The sequence below is a fragment of the Vidua macroura genome, chromosome 4, assembly GCF_024509145.1.
Source record: "Vidua macroura isolate BioBank_ID:100142 chromosome 4, ASM2450914v1, whole genome shotgun sequence".
Classification (NCBI taxonomy): domain Eukaryota; kingdom Metazoa; phylum Chordata; class Aves; order Passeriformes; family Viduidae; genus Vidua; species Vidua macroura.
Genome location: NC_071574.1, coordinates 24,034,343 through 24,049,951, shown reverse-complemented (window position 1 = coordinate 24,049,951; position 15,609 = coordinate 24,034,343). Strand labels below are relative to the sequence as shown.

General features: G+C 41.7%; 1 protein-coding gene across 1 annotated transcript; it reads left to right on the top strand.

Annotated features, from left to right (window-relative positions):
- Positions 1–3,280: 3,280 nt before the first annotated feature.
- Positions 3,281–12,744, top strand: LOC128806683 (alcohol dehydrogenase class-3). Its single transcript, XM_053976442.1, has 9 exons — positions 3,281–3,347; positions 6,030–6,131; positions 7,017–7,158; positions 7,783–7,870; positions 8,649–8,868; positions 9,383–9,643; positions 10,355–10,490; positions 11,367–11,505; positions 12,445–12,744. The coding sequence occupies exons 1-9, from the start codon at positions 3,336–3,338 to the stop codon at positions 12,467–12,469; spliced, it is 1,125 nt and encodes a 374-aa protein (XP_053832417.1). The 5' UTR covers positions 3,281–3,335; the 3' UTR covers positions 12,470–12,744.
- The last annotated feature ends 2,865 nt before the right edge of the window (positions 12,745–15,609 follow it).

The following is a 15,609-nucleotide window of genomic DNA, read 5'->3' as shown; positions in this document are numbered from 1 at the left end:
TCTGAGTACTGAGGAGCTCTCTGCTACAACAGGGCCACCTGGTGGTCACCTGTCCCTGCTCTCCGGGCATGCTGCCTTTCATCTCGGAGATCCTTCTGCCCCTTTGGCAACAATCACTAACTGGGCAGGACTTCAAATTTTAGCAGATAATTAGAGAGCTCCTCAAATTCTGCTTGATTCCTACAACATCACTTGTTTCACAGCTGGCCAAATAATTACATTTGAAAGCAAAGACATTTAAACAAACCAGAAGAAAATGCTGCCAAGTGCAAAGAAGGAGGTGACAGCACAACTTGTATAGTTATTTTAATCTTAACATATTAAAATCAGCACATATTAGATCAGCTTTTTGTGTTTTATTTGGTTTTCAATGAATGCAGATACCTGAGAATATTCAATCGAATGTTCAATTGCAAAACTCCCAAAATTACTTATTCCCATATCTAAAATATTAAACATCTTTCAGCATCCCAGCTTCATGTGTCTTTACTGCAAAAATGTCATGGTCACTTTCACATTTATTTTGAGTACATCAGATTTGTTTTGAAAAGTTATTTTACTCTAGTATACTTTAGAATTATACTTGGATCAATTAGTGAAATTATTCCTAAAGTTTTTCCTTGGAACCAACCATTTATTGAATTAACAGATAATATTTAGATTTATATTTATGTTTACAAAATATTGCAATTACCTAAGAATTATCCAAAGAAATACCAACCAGCTTTGAGCATTTTTGAGCACAAGTATTATCCTCCAGTACTCCACAGAAAATGTAAGAAACTTAAATCAGAATTCAAATGGATGATTTTGAGAGTAATGCCCCACAAAAAGTGAGTTGCACTCAAGTATCCACTGCTGGAACTAGTGCACAGGTTATCCCAGCTCTAATGAAATAGTTCTAACAAAATTACTGGGTTTATTTGAAAAATTTACAGTATCAATGGAAGGAAAATTACCTGTGGGTCAATCTAGGACCATATCTGCTTGGGGAAAACAAACCAGGCAACGTTTGTATTAATGCATTTCAGTTTTGCTTCTGGGTAGACTTGTAAGTCTGCTCCAGCCTCCCTGTGCCTTGCCAATCTGTTCACCAGTATGTGAGGCTGCAGCCAGCAGTTCCAGTGCCAAAGCACCAGCTCCTCCTTCTGAGGGAGGCACACAGCCAGCTTCTGCCACTGGCACTCACACTGTCCCAGGATGGGTACCCTGGCAGATCACTTGCATCTTCATTCAGCCATACACTGCCTGCCAAGCTTGCAAGTGATTTTTTCCCCCACGTCTTCTTGTGCTTCAAAGTTAAACTAAGGTACAGAAAAAGCCTCACTAAAAAAATAATGCCTCTAGGGTAGGCATAATAATACAGTTAAAAAAATTAAAAAGGAAAAAAAAAAGTAATACAGATCTCTAGTTGTTTTGGACTTTTCTCCCTACTTGGCACATGAAACAGACCATATCCACCAAACAAGAACGTGATTGCCAGGTCTCCCTCCCACATGCTCAGAGTGCTTCCAAGCTCTCCTCCTCTTTTCCTGATCCAAGCCGATGTTCCTGATTAACGTAACACCTGATAGAACAACACCAAAACCAAACAAATGTAAAATCCAAAGCAGCAGTGGAAGTCCTCTCCTACAGAACTTACATAAACCTGAACCATGTGACAAAGTGTGGATAGTTTAGTCAAGGTCATGAAGTGGTAACTTCGTTTGCTTGCATGGTGCTGAGAACAAAGTTCATTGCAAAACCACTTAAGGTGTCTAGGGGCTTCCAAAAGTACACAGCAACACTGGGGGCAGCATCACAAAACTGCAAGCAAAGAAAAGATGAGAAAATAAACAACCTCTTTCATCTATGAAACTGGACAATGAGCATTAAAGAGGTCTGATTGATGTATCTGTACCTTTGTCTACCAGAATCAGTGCCTACAATGTTCAGAATGTCAAAGATACTAAAAAAAGCAGAGCATCTATGGAGTTTAGCTAAACACAAAATATTTGGAGGCTTTTTGGAAGCACTGACAAACCAAGGGTGGCCAAGAGCATGAAATTCACAGGAGAGGCTGGCAGAATTGAATTTAACCAAGGAAATGGACAAGGCTTGCGTTCATTTCAACAAGGTGTGTAACCTGTATAGCACCCTCACTGGCCAAATTACCTTCCAGTTCCATGTCAGCTTTAATGAGCCTAATGAGATTGTGTTTCTCATTTTAGTTTTGTTATTAAATGTTATGTTACTTTCATGCTATTTACTAAATGCCATAGTTGCTTATGTCCTGTTATTAATTTTCCACATGCTGGTGCTGTTATCTATCTGTGGTATTTTCTAAGCTTTTGTTAGCATGTCACTGGAAATTAAAAATTCCCTTTCTTACTGAGGGGGACTTAGTTACACCCTGTCATTCCTCAAGCATCATCACCTTTTGTGGAAAATCCCAACAGCTCACAGCAGAACTGTTCCCCTCATCTTACACAATCATGTCTGCAGACCTCACAAGAAGCCCTTCCTACCCTGCCTGGAGAAAAACAGTTTTTTGGAAAATGAAACAACAGCATGAGCCAGTGAATGATCCCATCTTGCAGCAATAGCTCCTTTGCTTCAAAGGCTGCTGGATGGAATGTCAAGAAGCCCAGTCAAAATTTCCATCCCACGGCAGATCCCTTCACCTGCCCTGGCAGCGGGCTGCCTTCACCTAGTCTGTGGTGTTCACACTGCCACCCAGTACAGCCTGCGCCACTGCAGTTTATCCAGGCAAGAACAGATTCAGGCACACAGGACATGCTCTGCAGTCATGGTCAGCTTCCCCCTGTGCCCAGGTGGGACACAGGCGGTACCAAGCACCTCCAGAACAGGAGCCAGGGCGGGATTCCCCCGCATGGGGAAGGCAGGCACATCCACCATTACTGCTGCCCTCAGGGAGCGGCGCAGAGGCGGCCGTGGCGTCCCGTTAGTTGGGAAGGAATCTGGGCAACCTGGTGTCGGCAGGAACAGGCCCATCGGCCAGGACAGCGGGCCTGTTCCCTCACGGGCACAGTGGTGTCCATCTGCCGGCCGGACCGATGCAGCCGTCAGCAGCCATAAACCCGGCCACACGGCAAGGCAACACTGCGGGCACCTCAGGAAACACCGAGACCTTGGCCCGCACCGCGGTCTGCGGGAAGAAAAGAGCCACAGGGGGCTTGTGACGGACCCAGCGCGCCCCTTCCCTGCAAGGGAGGCGAAAAAGGGAGGAAGGAGCCAGTTCGGTTGCCCGCCTCCGAGAGGGAGGCGGGGAGAAAGGCAGCGGAGAAGGAGGCGGGCTCTCCTTCTCCTTCCGCTGGTAGCCGTAGCCGTGCGCGATGGCGAGCGGGGTGAGCATCTACGTTTCGCGGCGGGAAGGTCGCCCGGGGGCGGGCGGAGGGTCCCGCACTGTGCAGATGAGGCAGGCGAGCCCTCCCTGCCCTGCCCTGCCCTTCCCTGCCGTCGCTGGGGCAGGGGTCCGGAGGCTGCCCGGCGCCGGGGCCGTGGGCCAGGGTCGCCGTGGCCGCTCCCGCCCCAGTTGCCGGGATTGTCCGGGCGCCTCCGCACTCCTGCCCCACGCGTGTGAGGCGTGCGGCGGAGTCGGTGCCGCTACTTAGGCGTGGGAGGCTCCCGCTGTGAGCTTTTGCAGGAGTGGGAAGCAAAACACGCGTTTGTTCCCCGCCGTGTGTTGTACTCCACCCCTGTGCGCGTCCTGCGCTCCGGCCGCTCCTGGGTCGCGGCGGTGAAGGAACGAGCAGAAGACCTTGAGCTTTGGGTGGTTTCCTGTGGGCTTCGGGCAGGTGCGACCGAATCGGCTGGAAAGAAGGGGTAAAACAAGACCCTGCCTGCTCACAAGCCATTGCCTGGCACGTTTGCTGCATAGCTGTAGGAACAGCGCGATAGCCCAGACCTTCGGCCAGTATTTCTCTGAACTCTGCGCAGGCGGTCAGTGCCCGGGGCCCGAGCGGGCTCGGTGGCCGCGCTTGTGCGGACGCTGAAGCTGCTCCAGGCTGGCGCTGCGTTTGGAGCAGCTTCTGTCACTGCCAGAGCTCGGTTTCATCCCGACTGAGATAGCTGATCGTGTACATAGCCACAAGCAACCCAACAGCTGTGCTCCAGTGCTAGCATGGTAACAGAGGAAATGAAGAACTGCTGGAAGTTGGTGCTTTGTTTTTTATTTCCAGTTTTATTTCCAGTTGTTGGCTTCAAGATTTTCAGCAAAGCAACAGCGGAAAGCTATGAATAATAAGAGGGCAGAAAAAGATGGGGCTTTCCTGATACCCACTCTGAATAGTCCAGGGGCCTTTGTGGCTGTATGAACTGAATTAGAAATTACTATTTCAAAATGTACTTCCACATGCATGCTGTTAGTTTTAGATTATCAGAATTTATCATGTAAGGAGACTTTTTTTCTCCTCTCTGTCTTTAATTTTGTGTTTAACTAAGCTTGTGGAAATAAAATTTTAGGAATGCCCAGTCTCCCATGCAAGAACAAGTGATGACTTAATGAGGGGAGGATGAGGGGATGAATTGAAAACCAGTAAATGATTTACTGAATGATGGCTCCTCTTGCACTTTGTGCTTTGAATTTAGATTTTCTGGCAAAATCTTTGGTAGATTTAGAGATTATGACTGATGGCTCACACTGTGATTCCACAGTTAGTTACTATGGCACATTCCATAATTTTTGGTAATATTTACCCTGGTATTAAAAAGCAGGACAAGAAGATTTCATGGTTCTAGTTAGGGGAGTTTCTGTCTAATGTAGACCCCTGCTGGCTGTTGGAATAGGTACATGTTTTCTGTTACAAAGCTTTTTGGGTCTGCAGTATTTTTTTTTAGCAAATTTAAGCCAAGGTAAGTATCTAAGTTCTGCTATTACAGGTAAAGTGAGGATTTTAACTGGCTCTGGCAAAGCCTAGTAGTGTTTATTGTACAACAGAAATACTACAGAAAGGCATAGACTAGCCATTATTTTCTCCTCATCACAAGTGATGAATCAGACCTGGCAAGCTGAAAAGGTGGTCTTGCACTGTTACTTCTAACAGCAAGTGAAATTTCAAAAAGGCTGAGTGACTGTATTGCTGATCTTAGGAATTTATATTAATACTCTTTCTTTCAAGCATTCCATGGGAACACCACAGCTATTTTGAACATAACACAAAATGTTATGTTCTTTTCTTGGTTTATGTTCGTAATGGCTTAGACCTCATCATCTTCATGAAACCAACCTCTAAGGGCAATCCAGATGCTTATCCTGAAGCTGCTGTAGAGTGTATGGCTGTAATGCCTGATTTTCTCAGTCAGTTTTATGTACCTGTCAGTAGGGTTTACAGATCCAGAAATCCTGCTCTCTTATCCAGGCTCTCACCGTTGGGATTGAAAAGCTTCCCGGGATGTTTAGGTGTGGTTGCAGAGCAGGGTTTGTTGTGGCGCTGAGAGCAGTGAATGAAGACTTGCTAACAGTGATCCCTGTGGCCACTGCAGAGGTGTTGGAGCCTTATAGCAAAGTCCCTTTGGTCCCTCTGCATCACTGGGGGCTCTGCATGTCAGCTGCATGTCCTTGCTGGAATCCTACTTGGAAACCATCCTGATCAGGAACAGGAAATTCAGTCTTGATCACAGCTTCCTTTCTGAACTTTCCAACTTCAAACACTGTATTTAATGAAAATACCTGAAATGAATGGCAGTCTTTGATTTTAAACCACCATTTCTATTATGCAACCTTTTCATTTATGTTGCTCCCTTCACTGCATTGTGTCTCCCAAGCACTCCCAGGCTTATATTTTTTACACAGTAAGAGAATGACATTCAAATTTCAGATCTTGGCTTACTCATTATTGTTTAGCTTCCTGAAAGCAAATGTGGGGCAATTAAACCTTCATGTTGAAATTAAGAATTTCAGATCTGGGATTCTTTCCAAAGCCAGTAGTGCTGCTTTTATTTTCTTTCTTGGCTGAACAAGAATTATTTTAAATGAAGCATACAACAGATGTCCTCTTTTTTTTTTTTTTCTTGTTCTTGTCTTTTAGGTTATTAAATGCAAGGCTGCTGTTGCCTGGGAGGCAGGTAAACCTCTCTCTATTGAGGAGGTGGAGGTTGCTCCACCAAAAGCTCATGAAGTTCGTATCAAGGTAATTGCATCAATTCTTATCTGTATGTTTTCTATTTTAGGAGACTGAGTATTGAAGATGAATAGTTTGTGCCAACAGAAGAAATGTTGAATAGATTTCATTAGCATCTCAGCTGACTTTACAGAGAAGAAAATGACAGTATTTAGATCTTCTGTTTATGAAAAACACTTTTAATTTCTACTAGTCTCACTTCACAGACTGGTCTGAGGATAATAGCTAATCTTGAGGATCAATTCCAGTTGTTACAGACCAAGTTCCCTCAAAATGTCTGAATTGGGAACACTTTTATCTTGTTTGAAGGACAATTTGTCATTTGTGGCCATAAGTTACTGGTTGCTGAGCTGGGATTGGTCTCTTGCATTCCCTATATCCAAGTTTCTGATTTCATCAGGACTTTCCAGGAGCCTGTATCTACCAAAAAGTATACATTAATGTGAAATTTATTCCTGTGGAAAGGATTTCCGTGTGGTGCTGAAGACTTAAGCAGGACTTAAGCAGTACTGAGAGTTCTGCATGGTCTCTCTGGAAATCTTTCTTCTGAGTCTTACTATTAACTGAGTCTAACTATTTCCAATCTGAGATACTAAACTAATTTGAGATGACTTGGAGCACTGCTTTCTAGCTATAGGAAAAGACAGGTCATCTTTTACCGCTTTCAGTGTCACATTTTGGTTAATGGAAATTATAAAAAATGTACTGTCATGACTTTGCTTTTTCGAAATAAGAAAAACTGCCTTGCCAGGTTTAAAGTATGTTGCCAATATCCCAGATGCTGCTAGAACTTTGACCTGGCAATTGTTCTTAATTTCTTACCAAAGGGAATTGTTTAGATCTGTGCTACTATTCTGTTCCTCGGGGTGTCTCAGATTATTTATTTCTTCACAGATAGTTGCCACTGCTGTCTGTCACACTGATGCCTATACTCTGAGTGGTGCTGATCCTGAAGGATGTTTCCCTGTGATCCTGGGACATGAAGGAGCAGGAATTGTAGAGAGTGTTGGGGAAGGAGTAACAAAAGTAAAGAAGGGTAAGGAAATACCTTTTACGTTTTCTGCCTTCCTTGAAAGTGTTACTTTATTTGAAGACTAACTGTCAGTTTGGGCCACTGAAATGCCATATTGCAGTAGTTAATGCAATATTTTATTCTGGGGCGTATACCTGTGTAGATTTCTGTGGTCTGTGAGACACAACACTATTCAACGAGCTCTTGATTTAAAGCTTGAAAGAGCCCAGAATAGCATTGTTTTACTTGAAATCAGATCAGTATATAGTTAGAAGAGGTCGGGGGTCTATTATTTTTTTAATTATAGTTTTTATCTGTTGGCTTAAGTAAAAGGCTTAAAGTGTTTAGTCATGTTGTTTGTTCACTGTTGATTTGGGATTGTTTTTTACAGTATCATTGCTACTTGTTCTGGAATGATGAATTTCGGATAGGCTGTCTGCTCAGCTAGGATAAAAGTGGTTTATCTAGATTTATTTATTAAAGTGGTTTACTCTGTAATACCTCTGTATACCATAAGCAGCTTTTAGTACACAAAGGTTTTAAGTGAACTCAAGCTCACAGAAAAACATGCAGAATCAAGTAACTTCATTTTTTTTTTCAAATGCCTTGCTTGACTCAATAACTAGACACAGAGTATTTTTTTCTTAGGGGACACTGTTATCCCTCTATACATCCCTCAGTGTGGAGAGTGCAAGTTCTGTAAGAATCCTAAAACAAACCTGTGCCAGAAGATAAGGTCCGTATGACTTTGACACATGCTATAGTATTTGTTCAATGTATTCCTGCTGTAGTTAGCAAAAGTAATTGATAAGAGTTTTCTTTGAAGAAAAAATTTGTTGATGCATCATTTAATGACTTGGAAAGTAGGTGTTTCAGGAGTCACGCAATTTTTTTCCAGTCTTCCTTAAAATTTCAATTCTTCCCTTAAATAAAACTATCTCTCTCTTTTCATGTATGTGAAGGTGCAAACTACTACCTTGTGTCCACAGGTTGGAAAAGATAAATTCTCTGACTCCATATTTAATCCATACTTAAGGGAAGCACTTCAGGAAATTTAGCTCTTGGGAGTGAACACCAAAGCCTTCAATACAAAATCATATGGACAGCTCTTTTTTTTCCTTAACACCTGCTTCCCAGATAAATTTGCAGCTCCTGTTCTGAAAAAAAATCTCCCAAACTCAAAAAAAGCCCCAGTGACACAACTGACAGGTGCTATTCAAGGGGAGGATACTGAAGGAGGCCAAGACAGTGTTGTGGTGCTGTGGCACAAACAGTTAGCACTGGTAACTAACAAGGTCAACATGTGAGTAAACTCCATTTCTTTCCGTTTTTCCCTGAAGGAATTAACTGCATAAAGTGTTAGGAGTTTAGCATCTCACTTTTGTGAACTCCTAGGTTTATTGAAGTGGTCAAAATATAAAGGTGCAAATATCCAGCTGCCTCTCTGAGCTGCTTAGTGGATTCTGTCTGGTGAGAGTATTTGCTGCTTAAAACTTTCCTGTCTTTGCCTTAAGAATTACTCAAGGGAAAGGAGTCATGCCTGATGGTACCAGCAGATTCACCTGCAAGGGAAAGCAGATTTACCACTTCATGGGGACCAGCACCTTCTCTGAGTACACCGTGGTGGCTGATATCTCTGTAGCCAAGATAGATGCTGCAGCACCTCTGGATAAAGTGTGCCTGCTGGGCTGTGGCATCTCCACAGGCTATGGGGCTGCTGTCAACACTGCTAAGGTAAAGGCTGGGCTTGTGGCACACACAGTTTAGTGGCTACACTAGGACTGTAAATGTGATGTACCAAATCTGTGTTTCTTCTTCTTCAACTGATGAAGTTCAGCTAAGAATTTCTAACTTCCCCATTAGAGGCCACATCAGGTTAGAAAAACCTGTTGCCCTTTGGAGGAAATTCAGGTGGAGTATTCTGCACCCTTTTTGATAGCAGCTGTATATTAACTACTTTCCCGTTCATGTTCATCTTGCTACAAGTCATTCTGATAGTCTGAAGCTCAGGGTAAGACAGAGGTGGTAGGTGTCTGGGCATGAATCTTAGGGCAAAAGGAAAAGCTGAGTACCTAAAGAGCTTTTAGAATTTAAATTTCTATATAGTTTCCCTTGTCTATAAAATCTCACAGCCATGTATATTTGCTTCCATTTTTTCCTTTACTACAGCCTCCTTAACCTGCATTTTCTCTTCCCATGGAAGGACGAATTTTTCTTCTACTGTTCATGACTCCTTTCTTTCTCCTAGGTGGAGCCTGGCTCTACATGTGCCGTGTTTGGTTTGGGAGGAGTTGGGCTGGCGGTTATTATGGGCTGCAAAATAGCAGGAGCATCCCGGATCATTGGCATCGACATTAACAAGGATAAGTATGCCAAAGCCAAAGAGTTTGGAGCTACTGAGTGCATCAGCCCCCAAGACTCCAAGAAGCCCATCCAGGAGGTTCTGGTTGAGATGACCGATGGGGGTGTGGACTACTCATTTGAGTGCATCGGAAATGTTGGAGTCATGGTGAGTGCTTGACCAACAGGAGCATGTACAGGAAGGGACCAGCTCGGCTGAAGAGCAAGATCAACTGCTTTCTTAACACAAAACATGCCACATTCACTAACCTTTTTTTTTTTCTTAATAGTAATGATAACTGCTATGACTAAAAAGAACAATTTACACTCAATCCTAATTATGTAATGAAAGCCGCTGCTACTTCTTGGGTTGAAAATGGGACTTGCAAATGCTTTTTCCTTAATCAGACTTCCTTGAGATCCTGAGTTTCTCTGTGCTGACAATTAAAATTAACAAAACTCACATAAAATATATTGTGCAATGAACAGTAAAATCTCAGGGATCACTCAGTATTTCCTTAATTTCTCAAGTAATTAATTTCACCTTTGGAAATGCAGAAGTGTTATTGAATGCTAGTTTTTTAGGAATTACAGTAGCATTCCTAACCGTTGACAATATGGTCTGTGATTACAGTTTATCCTGACTCTCAGTGGGAGTTCAGAGTGACTTCTCTGAAAGCTATATAGGATATAAAAAGTGCAGAGTGAACAGTGTAAGGGAATCTGAACCAATGGAAAATATAATGTAATTTTCAGTGTATTTATTGTTCCTTAAATACTGATGTGGTGATTCATTACCTGGGGTAAAGGAAGTGCTACCAGTCCAGGCTGTGTAAACCTTAGCAATAAACACTCTGTTTTGTCCTGTCTGTCCATGAAGAGGGCTGCCTTGGAAGCCTGCCACAAAGGCTGGGGAATCAGTGTGATAGTCGGAGTGGCTGCTGCTGGCCAGGAGATCTCCACACGGCCATTCCAGCTAGTAACTGGGCGGACATGGAAAGGGACCGCATTTGGAGGTAACTCTCTCTTGCTGTGGGGATAAAAATAATTTATTCTGGGCTAAAGCTGGGAAGAACACACTCCCTTGGCTTTGCTTGTGCAAGAAATGTACTATTGACAAGCTATTCATAAATGCTGTGTTGGCTTTTAAGGTAAAGACTCTTAAAATCTGTTATTCCTACAGACAGGGTACATATTAACACATTGGCATAAGATCTAACATATTTTGAAGAGAATATATCTATATCCTACTCAGTACTAAAGGAGTGGGATAGGGAAACTGCTTTACCACCAAGTGAAGGTTTGGTTCCTTTTGGTCCAGTGAAAGGAACTAGTCTTTGTGGAGGTGGGAACTCACATCAGTATGTTTGTGTTGCTTAACCACTAAGTAAATTGTGGGGCCAACATGACAATGTGCTCTAAAGACCTTTAAAACGACAAGGGAACAAGCATTTGATACACATTTTCTGCTGCCAACTCAAAACTACATTGAGTTCTTTTTTTTTTTGGGAATTCAGTAATCGCTGAAGTTGATGGAAGTTCAATTTCAGACTTTGAATTTTTACACTGCTCTTTGTCCAAGCAATACAGAACTTAACTGGGTTGGGTTATAAAGATATGTAGCGGGCCTGACAGAGATGCCTTATGTATACTTTCCTAGGTGAGGGCTGCTGTTAATGTTGAATGCTGGAACAGCTAGTGAAAGATTTTTCGTCAGCGCTTGTGTGTGTTTGGATAATGTGTGCTTTTGCCAGACCTTCATAGGAGAGACAAACATGTCACTCATCTCTGTTCCTTTTCATATTGATCATACAAGTTTTGTGTTAGGGCTGTGTTTTTAATTTTCTGAGATGGGTGGAAAAGGGAAACAAGGCATCTTTTCCTTCTTTCAGGCTGGAAGAGTGTAGACAATGTACCGAAACTGGTGACTGAATACATGTCCAAAAAGATCAAAGTTGATGAATTTGTGACTCACATGCTGCCTTTTGACAAAATTAATGAGGCTTTTGAGCTGATGCATTCAGGAAAAAGGTAATGTTCACAATATTGAAAGGTATACAAGACACTTCTTGATCAGACACTGTCAAAGTACAGGTTCCCTGCCCATTGGCATGTTTTAAACAGAGAAGCTAAAGGGTGACATATACCACATGCATTGATTCTGATACAAACATACTTCTCTGACCTTCCAGGCATATGCCAAAACACAGGCACACAGTAAAAAGCAAGCAACAGTGTAAAAGAGAAATAGAGATATAAAGCTGATAAAGGGGACAGGTCAGTCTCAGGCTTTCACCATTCTTAAAACATTCTCCCTTATAATAAGGAATGTAAAGACACTGAAGATTACATATTCAGTAATGTTTAGGTTCCTCTGCAGATAGACAAATAGTTATGACCATTATCTCCAGAAACCAGCATAGTCTTTGTACTTGATCTCAATCTATATCTATTGTATATAACTTTGGAGAAAGTACTAGCCCTATCTGTTTTAGCTCATATGGATTCTATTTTGGATAAATCAGTTGACTGTATTTGTTACAACTGGAAACACTGCATTTATGCAAATTTCATCCAACAGTTGATCCCCATCCCAGTTATAAACTTCAGTATCCTTTCAGTGCTTTATTCATACATGAGCATATCCTAGGAAACTAATAATGAAAGCTACCTAGCATTTTCCAAATAGCAAGAAGGGAGAATGCCTGTAAATATTACTGCTCCTGATCAATCTTGGCTAGCTACTAAAAGCTGAAACCTAGTCTGAAAAATAGTTCATTTGGAGTTTTTTTTACTGGAGGAGAGAAAAAAAAATCTGAAGAGAACAAGCATTATCCTGGATTTTTAATAAGCATAAGCATGACTTCATTTGTTACAAAAGACTGAAGTTAAAATACGTCTCAGCAATGAAGGGGAGAGATGGGGAGAAAATTGACTTATTGGTAATTTTTTTTTCTTTTTTATTTTAAGCATTCGAACTGTCCTAAAATTTTAGAGCCAAATGAGGACCTTCTAATTGGCCAGCACCATGCTAACTGCCTTTTTATAATGGAATTTTTGATAGAAGATAGAATCAAGCAACTGAAAACTCACTGGGACTAGGAAGACAATGTATTTTAGGGTGAGCATTCTGGGTACTAAATAAAAAAAATGTTAACTACTGAATAGCATTACAGAATTAGTCCTGATTATGAAACTTCTGTTTCTATACTCATTCCTCAAATTCAATAGTGGCTAACTTAATCTACTTAATAAAAGCTTATTTCTAAACCCAGTGTTGGAATTATTTAGCATTAAGAGTGTCTGTGATTGCTGTGTCTTACTTGTTTTCCTCTAGTGATTTCACCGTGTGTATGTGACTGAGGGAGTGTTCTGCAGAGTCTACAGCAAATGATGTGGGATTCACTGCACAAGGCACAGCTAAGCACAGGGGTGAGAAGCAGCATGCATTTGCTGCAACTGTGCTGAGAGAGGAGCCAGAACTTGTCAAGTTCCTGAGGCTATTCTAGGACTACAGTGGATTGTAGCATCCAGCTCAACCTTGAAGCCAAATATAGAGCAGAGTCTTTGGTGTCGTGGGGTATCCGTGTTCACTGGGGTGGTCCATGTTCTGCCTTATTTCTCATTGGTCTCTTTGGCAGGCCTGTTGTAAAGATCATGGCACAAACTCCTCTAGTCACTTGCTCTAGTAGTGTCCTCCAAGGCTTCAGTAGGACAGCTGTCCCATTTCCTTAACTTACTGGCAAATGAAGCAAAGTTTGCAGCCAACATTGCAAAAACAAACAGCTTGGAATTGTTACCCCTAGTCAGAAACCTGATCATGCCATTGAAGCAGGAAATACTACTATTAGAGCAAGTCTGCTCTTGAGGGCTGCAGGGAAACAGGAAAGAGCACTGCATGATAACTTCAGGATTTTCTGGGATTTTTTTATTGGAGGAGGAGGGCTTAAGTCTCAGTTTTGGAGCTGCAGGTTTTCTTAACTCTAGGTGAAGCGAGCTGACTGGATAAGGCTATTTTAGTATTGAAACCTGGAATCAGTGCCTCACATCCAGAAAAACACAGAGAAATAGCAGAAAACAGACTGCAGAGCAGAGGCAGAAAGCCCATCCAGTTAAAAAAAAAGTTAGATACATAGAAACTCAGTGTTTTTTAGTGAACCAAGGACACTGATTAAGTGAGAAGTTTCATGTTTTAAGGAACTCTGGTCAAAACAACTTCTAGCAGAGAACACAGAATGCAGACAGTAATCTTATTAGAAGAAATTCCCTCTCGCCACCAACAATTACTCCAAGTCATTGCTATAGAACTGGGACAATTACATCTTTTCCATCTTTCATTAAATATCCCCTACAGCATTCTGAAAATAGTTGAGGTACTGCATTTCTACTTCACTTCAGACAGTAAAGCACGAACGTGAATGTCATAAAAATTCAATTTTGAGCATCAGGAGGAAATAAAAACTGAATTGGTAACAAGAAACTGAGCCCTTTGGCCCAGCAATGAGGTGACTCTCAGTACCTTGTAGCTCCAGGAAGGCTGGCTGAACATCAGAAAATCCAGTAGAAAACGTGCTGTTAAGCTGTTCCAGAAAGAGTACTTCATAATTAGAAGATGGTATTAATACAATACTAGCTAATCTGGCAAACCACCCCCCAGCTGGATCTAACAGATTTAACATACTTACACTGGAACAGCTGTTCCTCTGTGCTGCACAGACTAGATCAAGATCACACGATCTTGTCTGCATTACATTATTACTTCAGAGAATCTGCCTCTCAGAGTGCTTGTGGGAAGCCGGGCTGTAATACCAACAACAAAGACATGTAGTGATACCAGAGCACTTGGGTCAAAGACTTGCAGCTTCTTCCCAGCCTGAGCAGTTGATGTCCCAGCCACTACTTCGTCCTGCAGAGCTTTTGATTGAATGGAGCATGTTTGAAACAGGTTTTTTTAAGTTGTTTGGCAAACTAAAGGACTCAAAACCAAGAGTTTCTACCCCTTTTTTGGCGATCACGGTACTGTATTGAACTGCACCATCCACTGTGAATGCAATGTGCACGTACCCTGCTGGCTGTCATGTAAAACATGTAGGCTGGCCACACTCTTCCTGCTGTTATTCTTACTCAACACCATCTACACCAAACCTTCTCTCCTTAAATATTCAAATAAAGTTGCAGAAACAGCATGAAGAATTTCCACACTGACTTACAGTAAAGTAAGTAATTTTAATGTGTTTTCCCTTTACAACAGTAAAGGGAAAATACATTAAGAGATTGATTCAGAACTAATTGCAGGATTGTGGTTTTGGTAAAAGTGTATACAACTGCTAAAAATGTCATTAAAAAGTAGATTTAAGTTGGGATTTATTTAAGTGGATAGCAACTTATGTAAGAATCAAAACCAGTTAATTTCCACAATCCAGTCAGCACAAGTCTAGTACGTCATGTTCAAGCAAAGACACAGCTAGATAGGTGAAAAAATAGCTTTTCTCAATATTTTTATTTAATAAATTTTGTTCTCAAGGCTGATGTGCCCTCTTATGTCAAAAGATCTGGTGTAGATGCTAACTAAGCTTTCCACTGATTTAAAAATACTGCAGTAGTATGAACTGAGTATAAGCAGTTACCATGCTGTGATTTCAGTTTATAGACAGAAATGCCTAGCATCATAGATTACCTGCATTAAAAATGTGCTAAATTTGGTTGTATCAGTGCAACAACAAAGAGGTATCCAAGTGGCACATGTGTGGTTTTAAGGGTGAATTCTAATTGGGTGCATGCATCTACCAATGGGGCTTGCACTACTGCAAGCAAATCTGGATGTAATTGAAAATTCTGTGTCTGGGTTTGGATTACAAGACAAAAAAAAAAAAAAAAAAAAAAAAAAAAAAAAAAAAGTTTATTTCTGTTAAAAGCAGCTGCAACTTTTATTTCGTAGACCAAAAATGAAGCCCCCCACCCCCCGCATCATACACACACAGACATAGAAAAGGCAAGACCATTGTAACCATTCAAGTGAAGGATATGGTGGGCAAACCTCCAAGACAGGCATCTCCTCAACACAGCTCATTCAGCACAGGTAATCCCACTCAAGTACTACAGTCTGTTTTGTTAAAAATCTCTACACACACACGC